The following is a 19,966-nucleotide window of genomic DNA, read 5'->3' as shown; positions in this document are numbered from 1 at the left end:
TGTGGTGGATTTAGATAATCGTAGATCGTGATTGAAGCGAGAGATTTTTTTTAGGAGAGAGCGAAGATGAGCGAGGGCCAGAAGTTCCAGCTGGGAACAATCGGCGCTTTGAGTTTGTCCGTTGTGTCGTCTGTCTCGATCGTGATCTGTAACAAAGCCCTTATTAGCACCCTTGGCTTCACTTTCGGTAATCTTTTCCATTTCACATGCTCCTTTTGTTTATCTACATCCATGTTGCTTCCGAAATTGTTTCCTCTGGATCCATTCCCTGTTTTATCATATGACATCTGAGGAATGAGCTGAAATTTAATAGAGATTATATAGCTCATTTTACTTCATACTATCTCTTTGCCTCCTTATGATCCATAATTGCCTTCATGATTGTACTGTATGTGTTTAAGAAAGTTTCATATTCTTGGTATGTAATACAAACGTTTTCGAATGTAGATGCTACTGTGACTTTGATAGTGATATTTGTGTAAATGTCTTCTCTGTGACTTTGAAAGTGATGTTTGTGTAAATGTCTTCTTACTTTATGAGGTCCTTGTGTTTACTCTTTAGCTCTTTTTTCTGGGGAACTTATTTTTTTATCCTAAGATACACCGACAGTTCTGATGTAGTATTATAGTGAGCAAGACACTGTTCTACCCCCCCCATTTAATGCAATTGATTTTCTGTACTTACTCTATTTTGTATGTGCAGCGACTACTTTGACAAGTTGGCATCTTTTGGTCACATTTTGTTCCCTTCATGTGGCATTATGGATGAAGATGTTCGAGCACAAGCCTTTTGATCCACGAGCTGTGATGGGGTTTGGCATATTGAATGGGATATCCATAGGACTACTGAACCTCAGCCTGGGCTTTAATTCCGTCGGTTTCTACCAGGTATATTTGTCATTTCAGCTACTGTATGATGCGATATCCATTTTAGCTTCTGCTGTTCTAACCCTCTTCTCTTTCCTTTAATAATAGATGACGAAACTAGCAATTATTCCCTGCACTGTTCTCTTGGAGACCCTCTTTTTCAGGAAAAAGTTCAGGTTAGCTCTCAACGTTCTGTTACTTTTTATATCTCTCCCATTAACGCGGTTATGATTGTTTATGTGGTGGAAGCTATTATGTACGGCATCTATCTTCTCATGGTCATGCATTTCTGGTTGAATTAACATAAAGTTCTAATTTGATATACTGTGTAATAGTACCGTAACTTAATGATAGTCTTAAAACCAAAAAAAGGAAAGAAGCTTAGTGATAGTCTTATGTCCCTTTGTGTTGATAATTCATCCTCAGACATTATCATGGCTTCATGAGTTTCTGTAGCTAGTTTCAGGTCAAGGGCCTATTTTATGACACACTTTTATTTTGTTTGCAGTCGGAAAATCCAGTTTTCATTAACCATCCTTCTCCTTGGTGTTGGAATCGCTACCGTCACAGATCTTCAGCTTAATATGCTGGGTTCTATCTTGTCAGTGCTGGCTGTGATCACAACCTGTGTTGCTCAAATTGTATCCTATGCTTTAGCCTTTCTTTTCTCATTGCTTTGTTCTTTCAACTTTCTATATATCTTGTCTTAAGCCAATCCAATGCTGTTATCTTAACCAAATGTACACAGATGACAAATACCATCCAGAAGAAGTTCAAAGTTTCATCCACGCAACTTCTGTATCAGTCTTGCCCATATCAAGCAATCACACTTTTCGTCACTGGGCCATTTTTGGATGGGCTCCTTACCAACCAGAACGTGTTTGCCTTCAAGTACACTTCTCAAGTAGTGGTGAGACTCAATCTGCTAGGAATTCTACCAAAATTAATTACCAATCTTCTTGCTTCTATGTCGATTCTGCATATTTTTACGAGTGCTTCTTTGTTGAGTGCAGTTCTTCATTGTCCTGTCCTGCCTCATATCAGTCTCTGTTAACTTCAGCACTTTTCTTGTCATTGGAAAGACATCTCCTGTCACATATCAAGTTCTGGGACATCTCAAAACATGCCTGGTTCTAGCATTTGGCTATGTGTTGCTGCGAGACCCATTTGACTGGCGCAACATTCTCGGGATTCTGGTCGCTGTGATTGGAATGGTTGTTTATTCCTACTACTGTTCGATTGAGACTCAGCAGAAGGCAAGTGAAACATCAACTCAGTTGCCACAGGTATATATCTTCATCTCTCTCTTCCGCTATATAGTGAAATCTGGACACTAATAAATTGATCCCTGATAAAAAGTACTCAACTACTTCTCTCATATGATTCAAAACAAAAGAAAGCGTTTTTTTGTCCTAGGCATTGTTAGTGTTTGTAAAGGTCAACTACTCCTTGAGGTCTATACTATACTGACTGTTATATTGCTTAGTTTTGTTTCTGTATAAGAATAACAAAAACTGATGTGAGATCCGTCCTTGTGCTTTGGGTTTGTCAGATGAAGGAGAGCGAGAAAGATCCGCTAATAGCAGCAGAAAATGGAAGCGGAGTGTTATCAGATGGTGGTGGAGTGCAAAAGACGGTGGCTCCTGTATGGAACTCAAATAAAGATTTTCAAGCCTAAAGCTTTGATGATCGCTATTTTTTTTTTTTTTTTAAATATCAACGCTCTTTGTACCAGATTTGTCAAAAGAAAAACTTTTTAGTTTCTCTTCTTTTGTTTTTGTTCTCTTTTTTAAATCGCATAGCAGAGAAGTAGGGGAGACTGAAAAAATCAACAACCCTTCCACACACCGTATGGGGGAGAAAAAAAAATGAAGTAGAGAGTGAGGGGAGGAAAAGGGAACAGCTTTGATGATCCATTTTTATTATACACAGCAGGTTTTTGTTTTTCTTTGGATTTAGTTATTACAACCCTGTATTCAAAAGTCTGTGGCTATATTCATCAAACACTGAAAACATATATTTGATTTTTAGGCTCGTATTTATGGATACTCAAATCATATGTTTGGTTTTTAGACTCCTTTTTATGAATCTACACTACTCAGTTCTAATTATTTTCGTTAGATACACCTACTCCAATGCGAGTTAAAATATCTACCCACCCAACCCGATGTGAAAAGAAGAAGTTATGAAATGGGATAAAGGTATATATGTGTAACTTATAACAACATTCATCAAAGCACCAGTGGTCTAGTGGTAGAATAGTACCCTGCCACGGTACAGACCCGGGTTCGATTCCCGGCTGGTGCATGAGCTGTGATGATATTGGCTTCAGCGTTGGTTGGGTCCTTCGCAATCTTCTGATTTCCCAGATGTACTCGCCACACTCCTGAGCTCTCTCCTTTTTTTTTCAACTTAGTTTTGATTCAAGAAGATCCAAGACTTTGAAAAGCAACTTTGCGTTCTGTATTAGCCAACGGATACGCAGAACAATTATTAATATAAATATACATAGACTAACAAAAAGCACCAGTGGTCTAGTGGTAGAATAGTACCCTGCCACGGTACAGACCCGGTTCGATTCCCGACTGGTGCATGAGCTGTGACGAAATTGGCATCCGCGTTGGTTGGGTCCTTCGCATTCTTCTGATTTCTCAGATGTATACGCCACCCTCCTGAGCTCTCCTTTTCTTCTTTTTGCTCAGATTTCTAAAAAATCTGTCTCGTGGTATCATGCTCGGATTAATTGCCTCACTTCCCTGAGCTCTCTCTCAATTGTTTTTCCCCTGCATTTTTAGTTTGGTTCGGTTTACATTGAAAAACAAATTACAGTTGTATTAGAATGAAACTCTTGGATTTAACATCATCATCACTCATCAGTATCAAAGAAATCAGCACTTCTTTTTTTTATTTTGTTTTTTTGGTAAAAAGAAATCAGCACTTCTTAACACTACATTACAGAGCTTGGGAAAAGAACGTTTACAGGATTCTTCACAAAAGAAATACTAGAAAAAACAGTTTTCCCTTACATGACAGCGACTGCCAATAACAATGGTTGCATTAAGGTTTTTCAACACAACAAAAAAAATCAAAGCAAAAGTATCAGTATTCTTCTTATGGATTTTCCCATTGCATTCCATGTCTTCTATAGAAGCAGTAGACAGGAAGAAAAAATTGCTCTGTAGCCTTCCTTGCCAAAATGGTTGGCTCGGCTCATCTATTCAATTTTATGCTTAATCCTAAGAACCACCTTCATTGGTCATGAAACATCAACAGCTCTCTTTTGGATAACTTGCTCATGGTGTATTATGTCTGACACTTTGCTCGGTGGCCAATACCGGAACACAGATCTCCCTATGATGTTCTTTATTGGAAGTGGACCCCTGCGTTTTACATTCACCGAATCTTCCATGAATCAACAGAGTTTTCAAAGTGGTTTAAGACAGAAGAATTATAAAATAACAGATAATTTCCAAAGTGGTTTACCAGTTATGAGAGTCAAAGCTTTTGTTGCGGTTGTCTCCTAGAACAAAGACATAACCTTCAGGGACGAACTGCAAATAAACAGGAAGAAAAGCCAAGTTAACAACATTCTTTTTAACAACTTTATAGGTCAAGAAATCTTTAAATTAGAAAGTGCAAGTTTGCTTACCATCGGTTCCATTTCATAGTTAATCGGCTCTAAGACAAAATCCTCTACTTGAACAGAGTCATTAACTAAGAGCTTTCCATTACAAACCTACATGATACAGCATTGATAGGTTAGACAAGAGAATGATACAAAAACAGATAAAAACAATGGTTAAAGGTCTGTTATGAGGAGGCTGTTTTCATCAAGAATCCCACTAGAGAAGTAATACCGATAAAGGTGAACAAAGACTTCAATTGATGAATAGGATCAATCAACAAGTGGGTTAGAGAGATAAGGGCTTACTTCAACCCAGTCACCTTCGCTAGCAACTATCCTTTTTATGAAAACATCAGTACAACTGTAACCATGTTCCTGCAATTCAAAGGAGAACATCAAGCAAAGCACCTTTCACACAGGTTTAAAATCATTCGAAAAACCAAAAATAGTGATCTGAGACCTACCAGCAAAATAGGAGGAGCCTTGAAGATAACTATGTCTGAAACCTCTGGCTTTCTGAAAAAGTATGAGACCTGTCCAATACAAAAGCAGATAGACGGATTTGTTCAAAATGATTTAGTGCGCAGATCAATCACTCAGACATTAAAGCCACATACACCAATTAAAAGATTAGTGATGCATCCTAAGACACATATAAGACCATTACCACAACAAAAATTTAGTCCCTATAATACAGAATTGATGAAAGCAACCATTTTTAAAAAACCTCTAAAGATCAAACACCATTCTACCATAGCAAAATGCAAATTTTACATAGCCAGTAGTATATTCTCACCTTCTCAGCCATAACACGATCACCCACATCAAGAGTAGGGTACATAGAAGTCGAAGGTATAGACTTAGGCTCAGCCAAAGCCGAACGGAAAAGGAGAGAAACAGTAACCGCCGTGAAAGCTGCCTTAGCATCCTCAGAGCAGATATTCAAAAGCTTATTAACCCAACCGTTACCAGGATTAGAGGAGACCTTATCACTCAACTCCAATTTCACTTTAGCATCACACACCTTTACCCTATCAACCTCAGTGATATCAGTTGATAACGTCGCCGGAATACTACAAGGCATCCACTTGGAACCCCTAAGGAAAGGGATAACAGAAGAGGTTTTAAAGGGAGAAATCCCGAGAACGTTCATACCGGGAAGCTCAGGAGCTCCACCAGCCAATCTCATGATTGAGATCATACCCATAACAAGCGGACTCTTGCTTCCTTCTTCGAGGATCTCTCTGGCGATGGTGCTGTACATAGAAGAAGAAGGTGGACGAGCACGAGGGCTTGAGCTGGGACCAAGCCATGAGTTGTTGTTGTTGGCTCCGGGAGATTTATCAATTTCGGGTATCTGACTCTGAGGGCAGAACCTGGGACGAATCCATGATTCGAAACATGATCTAACGTCGCCGGTACCGACACGTGTCCCGGCGGATGAAGAAGCAATGTTCCGAGCAACGTAGCTGGAGTAAGTGAAGGTAACCCTAAGCGCCATAGATGCAGATTCGAGGGAGAATTGGACGGGGTAAGGGTGAAATTGAGGTTTCGAGAGCAACAAGGGGGTTTGTTTGGGCTATAGGAAGACCTAGAAAGAATGAGGAATCGATACCGGGAAAATTGGGTCGGATGATTGGAAGAGTCGATCTGCCGGCAAGAGGAACGGAGAACTGACGCCGCCGGTGAGAACGAGTAAGAGTTTCAGGGGGAGAGAAATCTGGAGATCTCCCAGAGGAGAGGGGAAAAGGTTGTTTGGTCGAAAGCAGAGAGAGAGACTCTCTCTCTCTCTCTTATTAATTGTGTTTGTTTGGTTGTTGTATCACTCCAAATTAAATTAGGGCCAACTCTGGGCCTTAGAAAATATACTATTGTTGTTATACTGACTTACTGAGCCATCTTAAAAAAAAAAAAAAAAAAAAACATTTTAAGGGAAATAAATCACACAGTATATATTTCATTTAAAGAAAAAAACATTATCCATATCTTCTTTATTTTGATAAAAACATTTAATCTTTTGCTAGTAAAAATTTTAATTTTCTAAGCGGATGCTATGTTTATTGTAACTTTTTTTTTTTTAGAGAATTGGGAGAGTTCACTAATCAGTAATCACCATGCATTATATCAATTTAGATCGTTTTTTACACCCCAAAAAAAAAAATTATCGTTTTGTATTATTATGATGTAGTTATGAATTAGAGACGTGACAAGGTTGGGTTCTAGGACCGTCGCACGAAGAAAATAGAATATACTTTTTTTTTTTTTTTTTGAACAAACAGAAAATAGAATATACTTAGTGGGGGAATTAATAAAGAAAAGGCGCATAACCGCAGCACATACGTCATTTCTCATCAATCTTCGTTCGTCTTGATATTTCTTCTTAACTAATCAGTATTTTACCGACAAAATTAAGAACTAATCCAGTATTTAGTACTAATATTATAATTCTCAGCGAGTAATTAGTCGTTAACTTAATTGTGTTAAGTTTGACCACAACCTAATATTTTATTTTTTTAAGGCTTCTTTAGGCTATAAATTTCGATTTCATAGAAACTCACAACTTGGTCCACAAAAGAAACAGAAAAAAAAAAGATAGACACTCACAAGTCACAACTGACAAGGTCAACAACAATATATTTGGGCTTGGGCCTGTCGTTTCAAAATGGGTACCTACGAAGTTTAAGAAGAATGGGCCAACGTCGTCTGTTACAATTGACAAAGTGATTTTCTTCTCTAATCTTCTTCACTAAATTATATCTTTTTAAAAAATGAGTTTACTATATACACTATTTGATCTAACTAATTCCTTACCAACTTACTGTATTGAACTATTGATAACTGGATACGAAATGTGAGTTAAATATTTTTTGATAATATATATTAAAGTGTACCACCCATAACATCAAAGCACCAGTGGTCTAGTGGTAGAATAGTACCCTGCCACGGTACAGACCCGGGTTCGATTCCCGGCTGGTGCATGAGCTGTGACGAAATTGGCATCCGCGTTGGTTGGGTCCTTCGCATTCTTCTGATTTCTCAGATGTACAAGCCACCCTCTGAGCTCTCTTCTTTTTTTTTTTTTTTTTCCAACATATATGCAACACAATTTCAAGTTTTAACTATGTTCTTTTCTGTTAACTTGGCATTGTGGTGGAATGCTAAGTTTTCACGATTCATGTCACTTGCTTGCCTTAAATTTGTAAACATCATTGTAAAATAATAAAATGAAGCAACGATCATTGTCTGTATCCAAAGGAAAATGAAATTTATTTTAGCCTTGTTAGTTCCTTGAATAACAAACAATGGAAGTAGGAAACAATAAAAAACTCACAATCAACAATTTCATCCGACACAACTTTATACGTCCTTTCTTGCACATTGACACCCCCAAAAGAATAATAAATAATCAAAAGTGAATCAAATGAATTGGAGAAAAAAGCCTATTAACAGGATAATATCAGCCACACAACATAGTCTTGTTATCAATACGCAGAGCTACTCTCACTAGCAGAGAGGGAAGGTCCTTCAGATTTGACTAAGCTTGAGCTATTGCTACTTATCTCTAGCCCTTGCAATCGCCCGTTCTGTAGAAAGTCCGATACGCTTTGAGAATTCGACATCTCCATTGGATTGTTGAAACTAGTATGCATCTGCTGCATATCCTGGCCGTTCATCGAGCCATGATGATATGGTGGAATTGCCATGAACGTTGAAGAAGAATACTGAATCTGCTGCATTCCCATATCAAACGAATCTGAATTCCCAGAGATTTCCCCTGTCTCCATCTTCATCCTTTCAACTTCTTTCCTCAAAGCTTCATTTAGAGCTGTAAAACAAAAGCAGATCAGACTGAAGATCACAGAAAGAAGCAGAAAACGTTACCAAAAGGAATAAGGGGTTACCATTACGAAGCTGAGCTTGTTGCTCCATTGCTTGTAACCTGAGTTTCAGCTCTGTGTTCTCGTTTGCTAATCCATTTGTGTCTCTCTGTATCACAACCAAACCGTATCAAGAAGCTATCCCTTGAGTGAATCTGGTGAGATCAAACAAAGAAGGAATCGAAGAAGAGAAACAAAACCTGGTAGAGAGTGAGCTGAGCAGAGAGAGTGGTAGCTTCGGTTTGAAGCGATTGAACCTTACGCTCAAGTTCTTGAATGTATCGAGCTTTTCTCTCCTTGGATCGAGCTGCAGATTGACGATTCGCTAATATCCTATAAATCCAAAATTCCAAATCCCTAATTCTGTTAATTCCTCAAAAACTCATTCTCCATTGATTTTTTTATTTTCAATTCCAGAAGAAGAAAACGAACCTTTTGGCGCGTTTGGGATCAATGTTCCAAAGCTCAGAGAGCTTTTCAGGAGGCATAGCTTTCTTAGCGTCCATGATTTCACCAGCATACATAGCGCATCCAGCGTCAACGGAATTGCTGTGACGGTGACGAGGACGAGAAGAAGAAGACTGCTGCGGAGGAGGAGGATTAGGATTAGCGCCGGAGGCGGAGTTGGAAGAGAGAGATTGATTCGGAAATGGATTTGGATTAGATGTGAGGCTATCGACGTCGATGAAGGAAGAGAAGAGATCGTCGTCGGAAGGAAGGTCGTCGGAGGAAGGTGGTGCGCCGGAGGAGAGGGGATCCATGAACATGAACATAGACATGTCGTCGGAGCGAGATCGGCGGTGAAAGGAAGAAGGAGGGGTCGGATCGGCATTTGGATTATTGGGAAGTGGAATTGGATCGGAGAACTTCGAATCTGATGATTTCTCCATTTTGGAATTTTGAAATCCGAGAAAATGNTCAATACGCAGAGCTACTCTCACTAGCAGAGAGGGAAGGTCCTTCAGATTTGACTAAGCTTGAGCTATTGCTACTTATCTCTAGCCCTTGCAATCGCCCGTTCTGTAGAAAGTCCGATACGCTTTGAGAATTCGACATCTCCATTGGATTGTTGAAACTAGTATGCATCTGCTGCATATCCTGGCCGTTCATCGAGCCATGATGATATGGTGGAATTGCCATGAACGTTGAAGAAGAATACTGAATCTGCTGCATTCCCATATCAAACGAATCTGAATTCCCAGAGATTTCCCCTGTCTCCATCTTCATCCTTTCAACTTCTTTCCTCAAAGCTTCATTTAGAGCTGTAAAACAAAAGCAGATCAGACTGAAGATCACAGAAAGAAGCAGAAAACGTTACCAAAAGGAATAAGGGGTTACCATTACGAAGCTGAGCTTGTTGCTCCATTGCTTGTAACCTGAGTTTCAGCTCTGTGTTCTCGTTTGCTAATCCATTTGTGTCTCTCTGTATCACAACCAAACCGTATCAAGAAGCTATCCCTTGAGTGAATCTGGTGAGATCAAACAAAGAAGGAATCGAAGAAGAGAAACAAAACCTGGTAGAGAGTGAGCTGAGCAGAGAGAGTGGTAGCTTCGGTTTGAAGCGATTGAACCTTACGCTCAAGTTCTTGAATGTATCGAGCTTTTCTCTCCTTGGATCGAGCTGCAGATTGACGATTCGCTAATATCCTATAAATCCAAAATTCCAAATCCCTAATTCTGTTAATTCCTCAAAAACTCATTCTCCATTGATTTTTTTATTTTCAATTCCAGAAGAAGAAAACGAACCTTTTGGCGCGTTTGGGATCAATGTTCCAAAGCTCAGAGAGCTTTTCAGGAGGCATAGCTTTCTTAGCGTCCATGATTTCACCAGCATACATAGCGCATCCAGCGTCAACGGAATTGCTGTGACGGTGACGAGGACGAGAAGAAGAAGACTGCTGCGGAGGAGGAGGATTAGGATTAGCGCCGGAGGCGGAGTTGGAAGAGAGAGATTGATTCGGAAATGGATTTGGATTAGATGTGAGGCTATCGACGTCGATGAAGGAAGAGAAGAGATCGTCGTCGGAAGGAAGGTCGTCGGAGGAAGGTGGTGCGCCGGAGGAGAGGGGATCCATGAACATGAACATAGACATGTCGTCGGAGCGAGATCGGCGGTGAAAGGAAGAAGGAGGGGTCGGATCGGCGGCATTTGGAATTGGATCGGAGAGCTTCGAATCTGATGATGCGGCATTTGGAATTGGATCGGAGAGCTTCGAATCTGATGATTTCTCCATTTTGGTTTGTTGGAATTTTGAAATCCGAGAAAATGGAAATTGAATCGAATAATTAATATGTCTTGGTGAGAGAACAATGCACAATGGAGATAATGAATGATGGAGATCAGATGATGAAGATGAAAGCTTTCTCTCTCTATGAATGAAACGAGGAGCGTATGAAGGAAGGAGAGAGAGAGGATGTACTTAACTTAAACTGAAGAGAGAGAAGTGACGTCACTTAACTATAATAACTTTTTAATTACCCCCCATAGAGTTGAGTTGAGAAAATTTTATGATTTTTTTAAATTTTGTTATTTTCGTCTATTAGTGTGATTTATTTTAAAAAGAAATGATTAGTGTGATGAAAAGCTAAAAGGCACATTGGCACGTGAAGCATCGCAGCATCTTGTCTCCCCCGTCTTTTTTATTCTAGTGTAGTTGATTGGGAAAAATATCATTAAAATCATAAACTTTCAAAGCCATTTAAATCATGAACTTTGTTGTAGTCCATTTAAAACATCATTTTTGTTGTTTAGTTTTTTAAACATGAATTTTCGTTGACCAAGATAAAAAAAGACATAACATTAATTGACCAACTAACAGACGTTATTGTGTCGTTAATCACTCCGTTACTGACAAAACGGTGTCGTTTTAATAGAAATTTTAATTCGAAAAATGTCATTTAAACCATAAACTTTTAAATATAGGTCATTTAAACCATGAACTTGTAAAATCTATGTCATTAAAACCATGAAATTGTAAATTTATGTCATTTAAACCATGAAATTTCAAATTAATGTCATTTAAACTATAATACATGAAAAAGGCGATCAATCCTTCAAACTCTAGTGTAGTGTCTTAAAACAAGCTGATCAATCCTTCAAACTCTAGTGTAGTGTTCTAATAAATGAAAAAGTCTCAAGACAAAAAAAAAAGCCCCAAATTACATGACAAAAATCGAAAAAGAAGGATGAATTGATGTTCTTTTTTATTTTTCTTAGAATCGCATCATGTGGCAGAGTCGAAGAAAGAAGAGAGAAACTAAACTAGGGTTAAACGGTTTAGCTGGTTAGACTTATATACTTCTGCGGTTTCTAATAAACCAATCGGTCCGATTACCGAACCAAAACCGAACCAAAATCTGATTATCCAAATCAATTGCGCGGAACGGTTAGGCTTTCTCTCTTTGGTTTGCTTCGATAACCAAAATTTTCAGGTTGTTCATGGTTTAAATGATATAAATTTGAAATTTCATGGTTTAAATGAAATAGATTTACAAGTTCATGGTTTAAATGGCCTATATTTAAAAGTTCATGATTTAAATGATATTTTTCGAATTAAAACTTTCATTAAAACGACGTCGTTTTGTCAATAACGGAGTGACTAACAGCATAGTAACGTCTGTTAGTTGGTCAATTATCGGATTTAACGTCATGTCTTTTTTGGTTTGGTCAACGAAACTTCATGTTTAAAAAAGCTAAATAATACAAGTTGATGTTTTAAATGACCTACAACAAAGTTCATGATTTAAATGGCCAAAATTTGAGAGTTCATGATTTTAATGACATTTTTTCCGTAGTTGATTACTATTTGCTTTTAAGTGCTTAATTAATCAATCTCCTAGTAGTACCCATTAGGATTAGGTGCATTCATTACAAGTAGTTTTTATGTAGTTGCTTGTTTCAACATGCTAGTTTTTAGCAATTATCGCATATAACATCTCCCCACGTCTGACTCTTGACTCAAAAGTCTTGTATTAGAGAAACAAGATAAACAAAAATATTTATTTCTTTTTGCCTCTTAATATACCACGCAGCACGCACTATATAACTCTTACAAAAGAAATGATGAACCAAAAAAACAAAACAGCAAACTAAGGAGAATGGAGAAAAAACAGCCCTATTGTGTCAAAAGCGCCTGTAGCTCAGTGGATAGAGCGTCTGTTTCCTAAGCAGAAGGCCGTAGGTTCGACCCCTACCTGGCGCGTGACTTTTTGTGACAAGTGTTCTCTTTTAATTATTGGGCCTTTGTGGGCTTCACTTTTATTTATCGGTCCAAATAAGACGGACCCCTACCTGGCGCGTGACTTTTTGTGACAAGTGTTCTCTTTTAAGTTTTGGGCCTTTGTGGGCATCACTTTATTTATCAGTCCTACTAAAACGGATAAAGTTAAACATTGCTTTTTATATCTTAATTAAACCCGCCCAAATTGGACCGGTATCATTTAATAACCTCGACACTGTGCTAATTCAAAAGCTTAATGATGCTTACTTATTACCAACTAATAAAGTTTAATTTTTATTTATTTATTTAGACATTAGCAGCTCCAGAGAAATGAAAACAACTAAGTTGGTTTAATATTCTACTATCGCATAATGATGATTTAGCTATATATATATTAGGAAACCATCCATCTATCCATAATAATTCACGTGTATGCTTTTTCAAATAATGCCGCAACATTGTAACTTCTTATTTTAAGTAATTTTATCATAGCTTCTTATATTTCCTTTTTTAGTTATCCTGCTATTTTTGTCCATAGTTTTACCTTTTGTCTTTGCTGTGTGTTTATTGCTTTCAAAGTTTTCAATCATATACTTCTAATTAAGTTGTGATCAAGAACCATTACTAATATAATTAATGGTTACAACAGTTTAATCGCACTTGTAGAAAATTAATCAAACACCAATTTTTCCCAATAAAAGTCGTTTGGAAATCTTTCGTGACTTTTTAAGTATCGTGGGGACCAAAATACATATACATATATATCATAATCAACTAGTACTACATTAATATTTCGATAGACCAATGATTGATATCGACTCTTCTTAGATGCTATTTATTTGCAATTGGTATACGTTTTAAATCTTTTTATACATTTGAAAGCAAACAAAATAATAATCACAAGGTGGAATATAAACATTGGTAATCATATTTATTTACAACATTGGTAAATTCATCGCACTTGCCAAGTTTTTTTACCTACTGTCAATATAAAAATAAGAAGGACCAAAAGGTCAAAGGGGGCAGGTCACACAAAGGAATCATTAAACAAAGGAAGAGAAAACAGCAAAGTAATGGGTTTTTGACGGAAGAAGAAAGAAAGAGAAGGTGGAGAGTAATGGCGGCGGCGAAAGTGACAATTTTGATGAGGCTCCGTCGGTCTCATCCACTACCTGAATTTGTCAAACTAAGGAAATGTCCTTGTTTTACCACTCTTCAATGCTCCCACCCAATACCAACCACTTCCCTTTTACTTGGTCGTCTTCTTCTTCACTCCCTAACCTGGTCATGGCTTTTTCCTTTTAACTATCTCTCTCTCTCTGGAGATTTTGTTTCTTCTTGGGTCGTCTTCCTCTCTCGCTATGTTTTCGACCCATGTCTCCTCTCGTCTCCTTCCTCTTCTTTTCGTCTCCTTCCTTTGTTTCTTGTCTTCTACTTTTGCTCAAGACGGCATCACCAATCCCGTCGAAGGNTTTTTTTTTTTTTTTTTTCTTTAGTCTACCTTCTCTTTGGTTTAGATCTTTAGACAACTTGTGTCTGCGACATGGGTTTTGTACTGATATGTTTTTTTAATTTTAATTTATTTTCAGTGAGAGCTTTGCGGGTTATCAAAGACAGTCTCAAGGATCCGGTTCATAGATTGAGTAATTGGAAGCGTGGAAGAGACCCGTGCAATTCGAACTGGACTGGTGTTGTCTGCTTCAATTCCTCTCTTGATGATGGTTATCTTCATGTCAGCGAACTGTATATTGTCTTTTCTTTACTTACCCCTTTCTCCTTATTCTTCTTAAGCATTCTTGTCTTCCTTGAGACTTGTTTTGAGTATCTTGCTTTTTTTTTTAATACTTGAAGGCAACTGTTCAGTATGAACCTCTCAGGAAACTTGTCCCCGGAGCTTGGCCGGTTGACTCGTCTTACTATCCTGTACGTTATATTATATATATTACTTGATCTTTCTAGTCATACCCCAATGGTGAATATAACTTTCTTTTGTGTATTATTGTACAACTTCTTCTTCTTCTCTAATGCCAGGAGTTTCATGTGGAACAAGATCACCGGAACTATACCAAAGGAAATTGGGAATATCAAGTCTTTACAACTCTTGTAAGTCTTTGAGTTTCTTCTTTACTTCCCTTATTTGTTAGTCTTTGCTTGCCTTCTAACTTGATGTGACTTTTCCAGGCTCTTGAACGGAAATCTATTAACTGGACCATTACCCGATGAGCTTGGGTTTCTTCCAAACTTAGACAGAATACAGATTGATGAAAACCGTATCTCAGGACCACTACCCAAATCTTTTGCAAACTTAAACAAAACAAAGCACTTGTGAGTTCTTTAATCTGATGCTCTGTTCAGTTGTACTTGGCTGTTTTTTTTTTGCTAATTGTGATTCCTTTTCTGTTGAGTATGTTACATTTATTGTCTATCTTATCTTTTTTCTCAGTCACATGAATAATAATTCGATTAGCGGGCAGATACCACCCGAGCTTGGAAGTCTACCATCAATTGTTCACATGTGAGTTGGTATCATTAGCTGGCTTAATTAATCTTACTTGAAACATGTTATGTGTTATACCTAATCTCAGTTTTCAAGTTTATACCATGCTAGACACGCTTTACCTTTTTATAAACACTACTTGTTTTTCTTACAGCCTTCTTGACAACAACAACTTATCAGGCTATCTTCCTCCTGAGTTATCAAACATGCCAAATTTGCTTATCCTGTAAGTTCATGTCACTGATTTTTCTGGTCCTGTCACCATAGACTGGTGATTCATGTATTCTTTTCTTTTTGACCTTTTTTTCCTCGTGTTTATTTTGGCAGACAATTAGATAACAATCACTTTGATGGGACTACGATTCCACAATCTTATGGAAACATGTCTAAACTTTTGAAGATGTAAGTGCTAGTTTCACAATGTATCTTGAACTCAAAGTCACTGAAGTGCGAGGCTGGAGGAGATCTCATCTTCTGTTAATGCATTTAAAAATTCAGTATGAGAGCCATGCATTGGAAATGAATTGAACTGTGCATATCTTAAGCTCTGGGGATGGAAATTAACAAAATTCTGAGCTAATTAAGATAGTCCATTCTAAATTTAGAGATACTGGTAGTTTATTTTATATATATATGAGCATGCTATGCTAATCTATGCATATTTTTCTATCTGTCCACGGGCAGGAGTCTTAGGAACTGCAGCTTGCAAGGGCCAATGCCTGATCTTAGCAGTATCCCAAAACTTGGTTATTTGTAAGTCTTAAAATTTATCTAGCCGCTTCCTTATAGAATCCTGCAGCTACCTTAGCTAATTAATATCATCTGTTTCTGATTTGTTCGACATGAATGAATTCCAGGGACCTAAGTCGAAATCAGTTAAATGGATCTATACCTACAGGGAAGCTTTCTGATAGTATCACAACCATGTAAGCTCTTAACGTTTTTCCATAATTCTGGCCTTTGATTTAATCCGGGATATTTACTGTTATTAGTACGTATTCTATTTTTATTATTTGGTTGGAAATTAAGTGCTTTTAACTTTGTTATCTGATGAAAATACTGCAGCGATCTGTCCAATAACAGTCTAACTGGAACCATTCCAACAAATTTCTCAGGTCTTCCACGACTTCAGAAGTTGTAAGTGTGTTTGATTGGTGTAGTCACTTTTTGGTTTCTGAGATGCACTTATTCTTTTTATCATTTTTGGATATGAAGATGGCTGATCGTTTGTTTTGTTGTCTACCTTATGTGGCAGGTCGCTTGCAAACAATGATCTGAGTGGTTCAATTCCCTCTAGAATATGGCAAGAAAGAGAGCTGAATTCAACTGAGACTATTATTGTGTATGACTGTTACAAAAACAATCATATCTCATTTCCTTTGACTTACCAGCATGTTCCAAATTTCTTTAAATTATCTCTTGACGACCATCAGTTCCTTTATGCTTTTTTCAGGGATCTGCGGAACAATAAGTTTTCAAATATTTCTGGCAGATCTGACCTTCGCCCAAATGTGACTATCTGGTTTGCATCTGCGCTTTCCTATTACTCTTTGTTAGGTGCCCATGCATACTATTTTGCTTTGCATATCATTCTAGCTACTAAATGATGTATATAACATTTTTTTTTTTAAATCTTGTTTACTCGTAAGATGTGATAAACTCCTTCCCTCAGATTACTGTCCACTTTTCTGGTATCATTTGACATTGTTTGCTTCCAGGCTTCAGGGGAATCCGTTATGCTCAGATGGAAATCTGCTTCGATTATGTGGGCCTCTAACTGAGGAAAACAATAATCAGGGTCCAACCAATTCTAACACTACAACTTGTTCTGAATGCCCACCCCCTTATGAGTTTTCACCAGAACCTCTTAGACGGTGCTTTTGTGCTGCTCCTCTGCTTGTGGGATATCGGTTGAAAAGTCCTGGTTTCTCGGATTTTGTTCCGTACAGATCCGAGTTTCAGCAATACATCACCTCTGGCCTTAGTTTGAATCTGTATCAGCTGCGCCTTGATTCATTCCAGTGGCAAAAAGGACCTAGACTTCGAATGTACTTGAAGTTTTTTCCTGTGTTTGGTTCAAATGCCAACAATTCTTTTATATTCAATCGTAGCGAGGTTCGGCGGATAAGGGCCATGTTCACTGGATGGAATATCCGAGACGAAGATCTGTTTGGTCCTTATGAGCTTATGAATTTCACATTGTTAGATGTCTACAGAGATGGTAAGTAGCAGAGTACTCGTCCTCTGGTATTTATTTCAATACAAAACTTGGTTAAAGTAGAAGTAAACAAGCTGACGTCTATATTTTCTTACAACTTTTGCATAATTGAGCTTTGTTTTGACCGTCATGCTTTTTTGGTTTTGTAGTGTTCCCTTCAGCTTCGCCATCTGGTTTAAGTAAGGGTGCAGTTGCGGGAATTGTTCTTGGTTCAGCTGCAGTTGCAGTTACGCTAACCGCTATTATTGCCCTTATCATTATGAAGAAACGTATGAAAAGATACAGTGCGGTTGTTAGAAGAAAGCGAGGTAAGCATGATCTTGTGGATGCCAATATGTGTGTTCAGAGTAGATTATCTATCGAAATTGTGTATTAGTAGTGGTCATATGTTTTTGGTTTTGGTATTACAAGTTTGATTCATCCATGTGCAGCTTCCAAAGCTTCTCTGAAAATCGAAGGTGTGAAGAGCTTCACTTATGCTGAGCTGGCTCTGGCTACGGACAATTTTAATAGTTCCACTCAAATTGGGCAAGGAGGTTATGGAAAGGTCTACAAAGGCACCCTTGGTAGCGGAACGGTTGTGGCAATTAAAAGAGCACAAGAGGGATCATTGCAGGGTGAGAGGGAGTTCCTAACTGAAATTGAATTGTTATCGAGATTGCATCACAGAAACCTTGTTTCGTTGCTTGGATTCTGCGATGAAGAAGGCGAGCAGGTACTGTTGTCAAAACCCTCTTCCGGTTGAGGTCCGAAACCTATATATGTTTCTCTTATTGCTTGTATTGTCACGCCTGCAGATGCTGGTTTATGAGTACATGGAAAATGGTACTTTGCGAGACAATATATCTGGTATGTTCTACTTCTTACTGAGTCATCTATAGTGCTGCTTGTTCTCTATGTGGATCAAGCAAAGACTACCCACCGCTGTTCACTGTTCTTGATGTTCTTAATGTGGATGTCTTTTCATATGACATATTAAGCAGCATATATGATTTTGTGTGCTGTTAATTTCCAAGTCTCAAGGGCTATATACAAATTTGTGTTTTTGCAGTTAAATTAAAAGAGCCTCTAGACTTTGCGATGAGACTACGGATTGCTTTAGGTTCAGCTAAGGGAATCTCATATTTACACACGGAAGCTGATCCCCCAATATTCCATCGCGATATCAAAGCAAGCAACATTTTGTTGGACTCCAGATTCACCGCAAAGGTTGCAGATTTTGGACTCTCAAGACTTGCCCCAGTGCCTGATTTGGAAGGCATCTCACCTCATCACGTGTCTACTGTTGTAAAAGGAACTCCGGTAGGATCTGAATCCTGCATTGCTTGTAAAATTTGGTTTCTCAAATCATGACTGAGAATTATTTGTTCGACTTGCAGGGTTACCTTGATCCGGAATATTTCTTGACTCATCAATTGACAGACAAAAGTGATGTATACAGTCTAGGTGTAGTGTTCTTAGAGCTATTAACAGGAATGCAGCCAATCACACATGGCAAGAACATAGTTCGTGAGGTAATGATGATTAGATGCTAAGAGCTTGTTTCTCTTCTTGACGTTACCTAAAATTGTTTGGAATGGTTCTTTCTGTCAGATCAACATTGCATACGAGTCTGGTTCGATATTGTCAGCCGTGGATAAGAGAATGAGCTCAGTTCCAGATGAATGCCTTGAAAAGTTTGCAACTTTAGCGCTGCGATGCTGCAGAGAGGAGACGGATGCAAGGCCTTCAATGGCGGAAGTTGTAAGAGAACTGGAAATCATATGGGAACTGATGCCGGAATCTCAGGTAGCTAAAGCAGCGGATCTGTCTGAGACAACAACTCATCCATCATCGTCATTGAATTCTTCAATCATGAAGCATCCTTATTCATCAATGGATGTCTCTGGCTCTGACCTCGTCAGTGGAATTGCTCCCTCCGTTTCACCTAGATAGAAACTTTCTAGACACCATACACTATTTGTTTGATTACTTAGTGTGTTCTTGTTGTTGTTCTTTTTTTTTTTGTACAGGATAAAGTTATTGTAAGCCAGTAGTATATGTTGCAGACAAGTTCATTTCTGTTGATGTGAGTTATGTAGCTATTCTGATTCTTTTTGTGTTTTGATTTGGATCATAATGGAGGTTGCATCTGAATCAAGGATACATTACAATAAGAATAAAATGTTTTTACCGCCGAGTTTATATGATAACAATCTTGCAAGTGTACGTACACTTACCCAAGTTACACAAGCAAATAATAGTATAATACCCAAAAAAGAAAAATAGATTACGAAGATTTGGCTCAATTGTTTTCCTTATTGAATTACATTCCCATAGCTAATTAATTAGTCTGATAAATCCTTGGAGACACCTCTGTTGTTTAACATAGATATGGCTTCACTAAGGGAACAAGCGAGCTGCTAAGGTGCATGGACATTACTTCATTGGTCGAACCAACGAGCTTGCCACCAATGAAGACGGCTGGGACCGGCTTTGAACACCCTAGCCTCATTAGTGCCTTCTCGATCTCTCGGCATTCAGGGTCCTTATCGATCTCGTGAATCTTAGGGTTAACCCCGAGATCTTGGAAAAGAACTTGAACCGCGTAGGACAAACAACACGAGCTCTTGCTGAATATAACTACCCCTCTTTCGGACGACATTCTCATAACCTTGTCCAT

At 38.2% G+C, this 19,966-nt stretch overlaps 6 protein-coding genes and 3 non-coding genes across 10 annotated transcripts in view; 5 read left to right on the top strand and 4 right to left on the bottom strand.

Moving 5' to 3' along the window:
* Positions 1–2,896, top strand: part of LOC104754851 (uncharacterized membrane protein At1g06890-like) — a 3,816-nt gene extending 920 nt beyond the window's left edge. The window contains exons 3-9 of the mRNA XM_010477137.2: positions 15–187; positions 703–887; positions 975–1,042; positions 1,375–1,507; positions 1,615–1,776; positions 1,880–2,152; positions 2,419–2,896. Coding sequence (XP_010475439.1) covers positions 67–187; positions 703–887; positions 975–1,042; positions 1,375–1,507; positions 1,615–1,776; positions 1,880–2,152; positions 2,419–2,544 — 1,068 coding nt within the window. The 5' untranslated portion in view covers positions 15–66 and the 3' untranslated portion in view covers positions 2,545–2,896. The remainder of the gene's footprint in view (positions 1–14; positions 188–702; positions 888–974; positions 1,043–1,374; positions 1,508–1,614; positions 1,777–1,879; positions 2,153–2,418) is intronic.
* On the top strand, positions 3,103–3,173 carry TRNAG-GCC. The gene has a single exon. It is a non-coding gene; the product is annotated as a tRNA-Gly (tRNA).
* On the bottom strand, positions 3,796–6,301 carry LOC104754850 (probable thylakoidal processing peptidase 2, chloroplastic). The gene is made up of 6 exons (XM_010477136.2): positions 5,288–6,301; positions 4,956–5,024; positions 4,798–4,866; positions 4,516–4,602; positions 4,350–4,417; positions 3,796–4,246 (listed from the first exon to the last, which is right to left on the bottom strand). Exons 1-6 carry the CDS (start codon positions 5,990–5,992, stop codon positions 4,123–4,125), a joined length of 1,122 nt encoding a protein of 373 aa, XP_010475438.1. The 5' UTR covers positions 5,993–6,301; the 3' UTR covers positions 3,796–4,122.
* TRNAG-GCC lies at positions 7,399–7,469 on the top strand. Its single transcript has one exon. It is a non-coding gene; the product is annotated as a tRNA-Gly (tRNA).
* Positions 7,806–9,279, bottom strand: LOC109130244 (transcription factor RF2b-like). Its single transcript, XM_019239730.1, has 4 exons — positions 8,802–9,279; positions 8,570–8,702; positions 8,394–8,478; positions 7,806–8,317 (listed from the first exon to the last, which is right to left on the bottom strand). Exons 1-4 carry the CDS (start codon positions 9,257–9,259, stop codon positions 7,974–7,976), a joined length of 1,020 nt encoding a protein of 339 aa, XP_019095275.1. The 5' UTR covers positions 9,260–9,279; the 3' UTR covers positions 7,806–7,973.
* Positions 9,288–10,831, bottom strand: LOC104754849 (transcription factor RF2b-like). The gene is made up of 4 exons (XM_019239729.1): positions 10,116–10,831; positions 9,884–10,016; positions 9,708–9,792; positions 9,288–9,631 (listed from the first exon to the last, which is right to left on the bottom strand). Exons 1-4 carry the CDS (start codon positions 10,601–10,603, stop codon positions 9,288–9,290), a joined length of 1,050 nt encoding a protein of 349 aa, XP_019095274.1. The 5' UTR covers positions 10,604–10,831.
* Positions 12,499–12,571, top strand: TRNAR-CCU. The gene has a single exon. It is a non-coding gene; the product is annotated as a tRNA-Arg (tRNA).
* Positions 13,674–19,478, top strand: LOC104754847 (probable LRR receptor-like serine/threonine-protein kinase At1g06840). 2 transcript variants are annotated; one of them, XM_019239755.1, is made up of 20 exons: positions 13,674–14,057; positions 14,177–14,332; positions 14,441–14,512; positions 14,621–14,692; positions 14,771–14,914; positions 15,033–15,104; positions 15,241–15,312; positions 15,414–15,488; positions 15,771–15,839; positions 15,944–16,012; positions 16,152–16,223; positions 16,342–16,428; positions 16,540–16,608; positions 16,805–17,307; positions 17,454–17,612; positions 17,736–18,019; positions 18,102–18,153; positions 18,356–18,606; positions 18,684–18,818; positions 18,898–19,478. In XM_019239755.1, the coding sequence occupies exons 1-20, from the start codon at positions 13,951–13,953 to the stop codon at positions 19,237–19,239; spliced, it is 2,862 nt and encodes a 953-aa protein (XP_019095300.1). In that variant the 5' UTR covers positions 13,674–13,950; the 3' UTR covers positions 19,240–19,478. The 2 variants fall into 2 exon arrangements, with proteins under 2 accessions (XP_019095300.1, XP_010475436.1); XM_010477134.2 differs by lacking the exon at positions 13,674–14,057 and having other exon boundaries at positions 14,207–14,321.
* Positions 19,458–19,966, bottom strand: LOC104754845 (monothiol glutaredoxin-S11). The gene has a single exon (XM_010477131.1). It carries the CDS (start codon positions 19,964–19,966, stop codon positions 19,667–19,669), a length of 300 nt encoding a protein of 99 aa, XP_010475433.1. The 3' UTR covers positions 19,458–19,666.

Source organism: Camelina sativa, chromosome 17, assembly GCF_000633955.1.
Source record: "Camelina sativa cultivar DH55 chromosome 17, Cs, whole genome shotgun sequence".
NCBI lineage: Eukaryota > Viridiplantae > Streptophyta > Magnoliopsida > Brassicales > Brassicaceae > Camelina > Camelina sativa.
The sequence above is the reverse complement of the archived record's forward strand: the minus strand, read 5'-3'. Positions and strand labels throughout refer to the sequence as shown.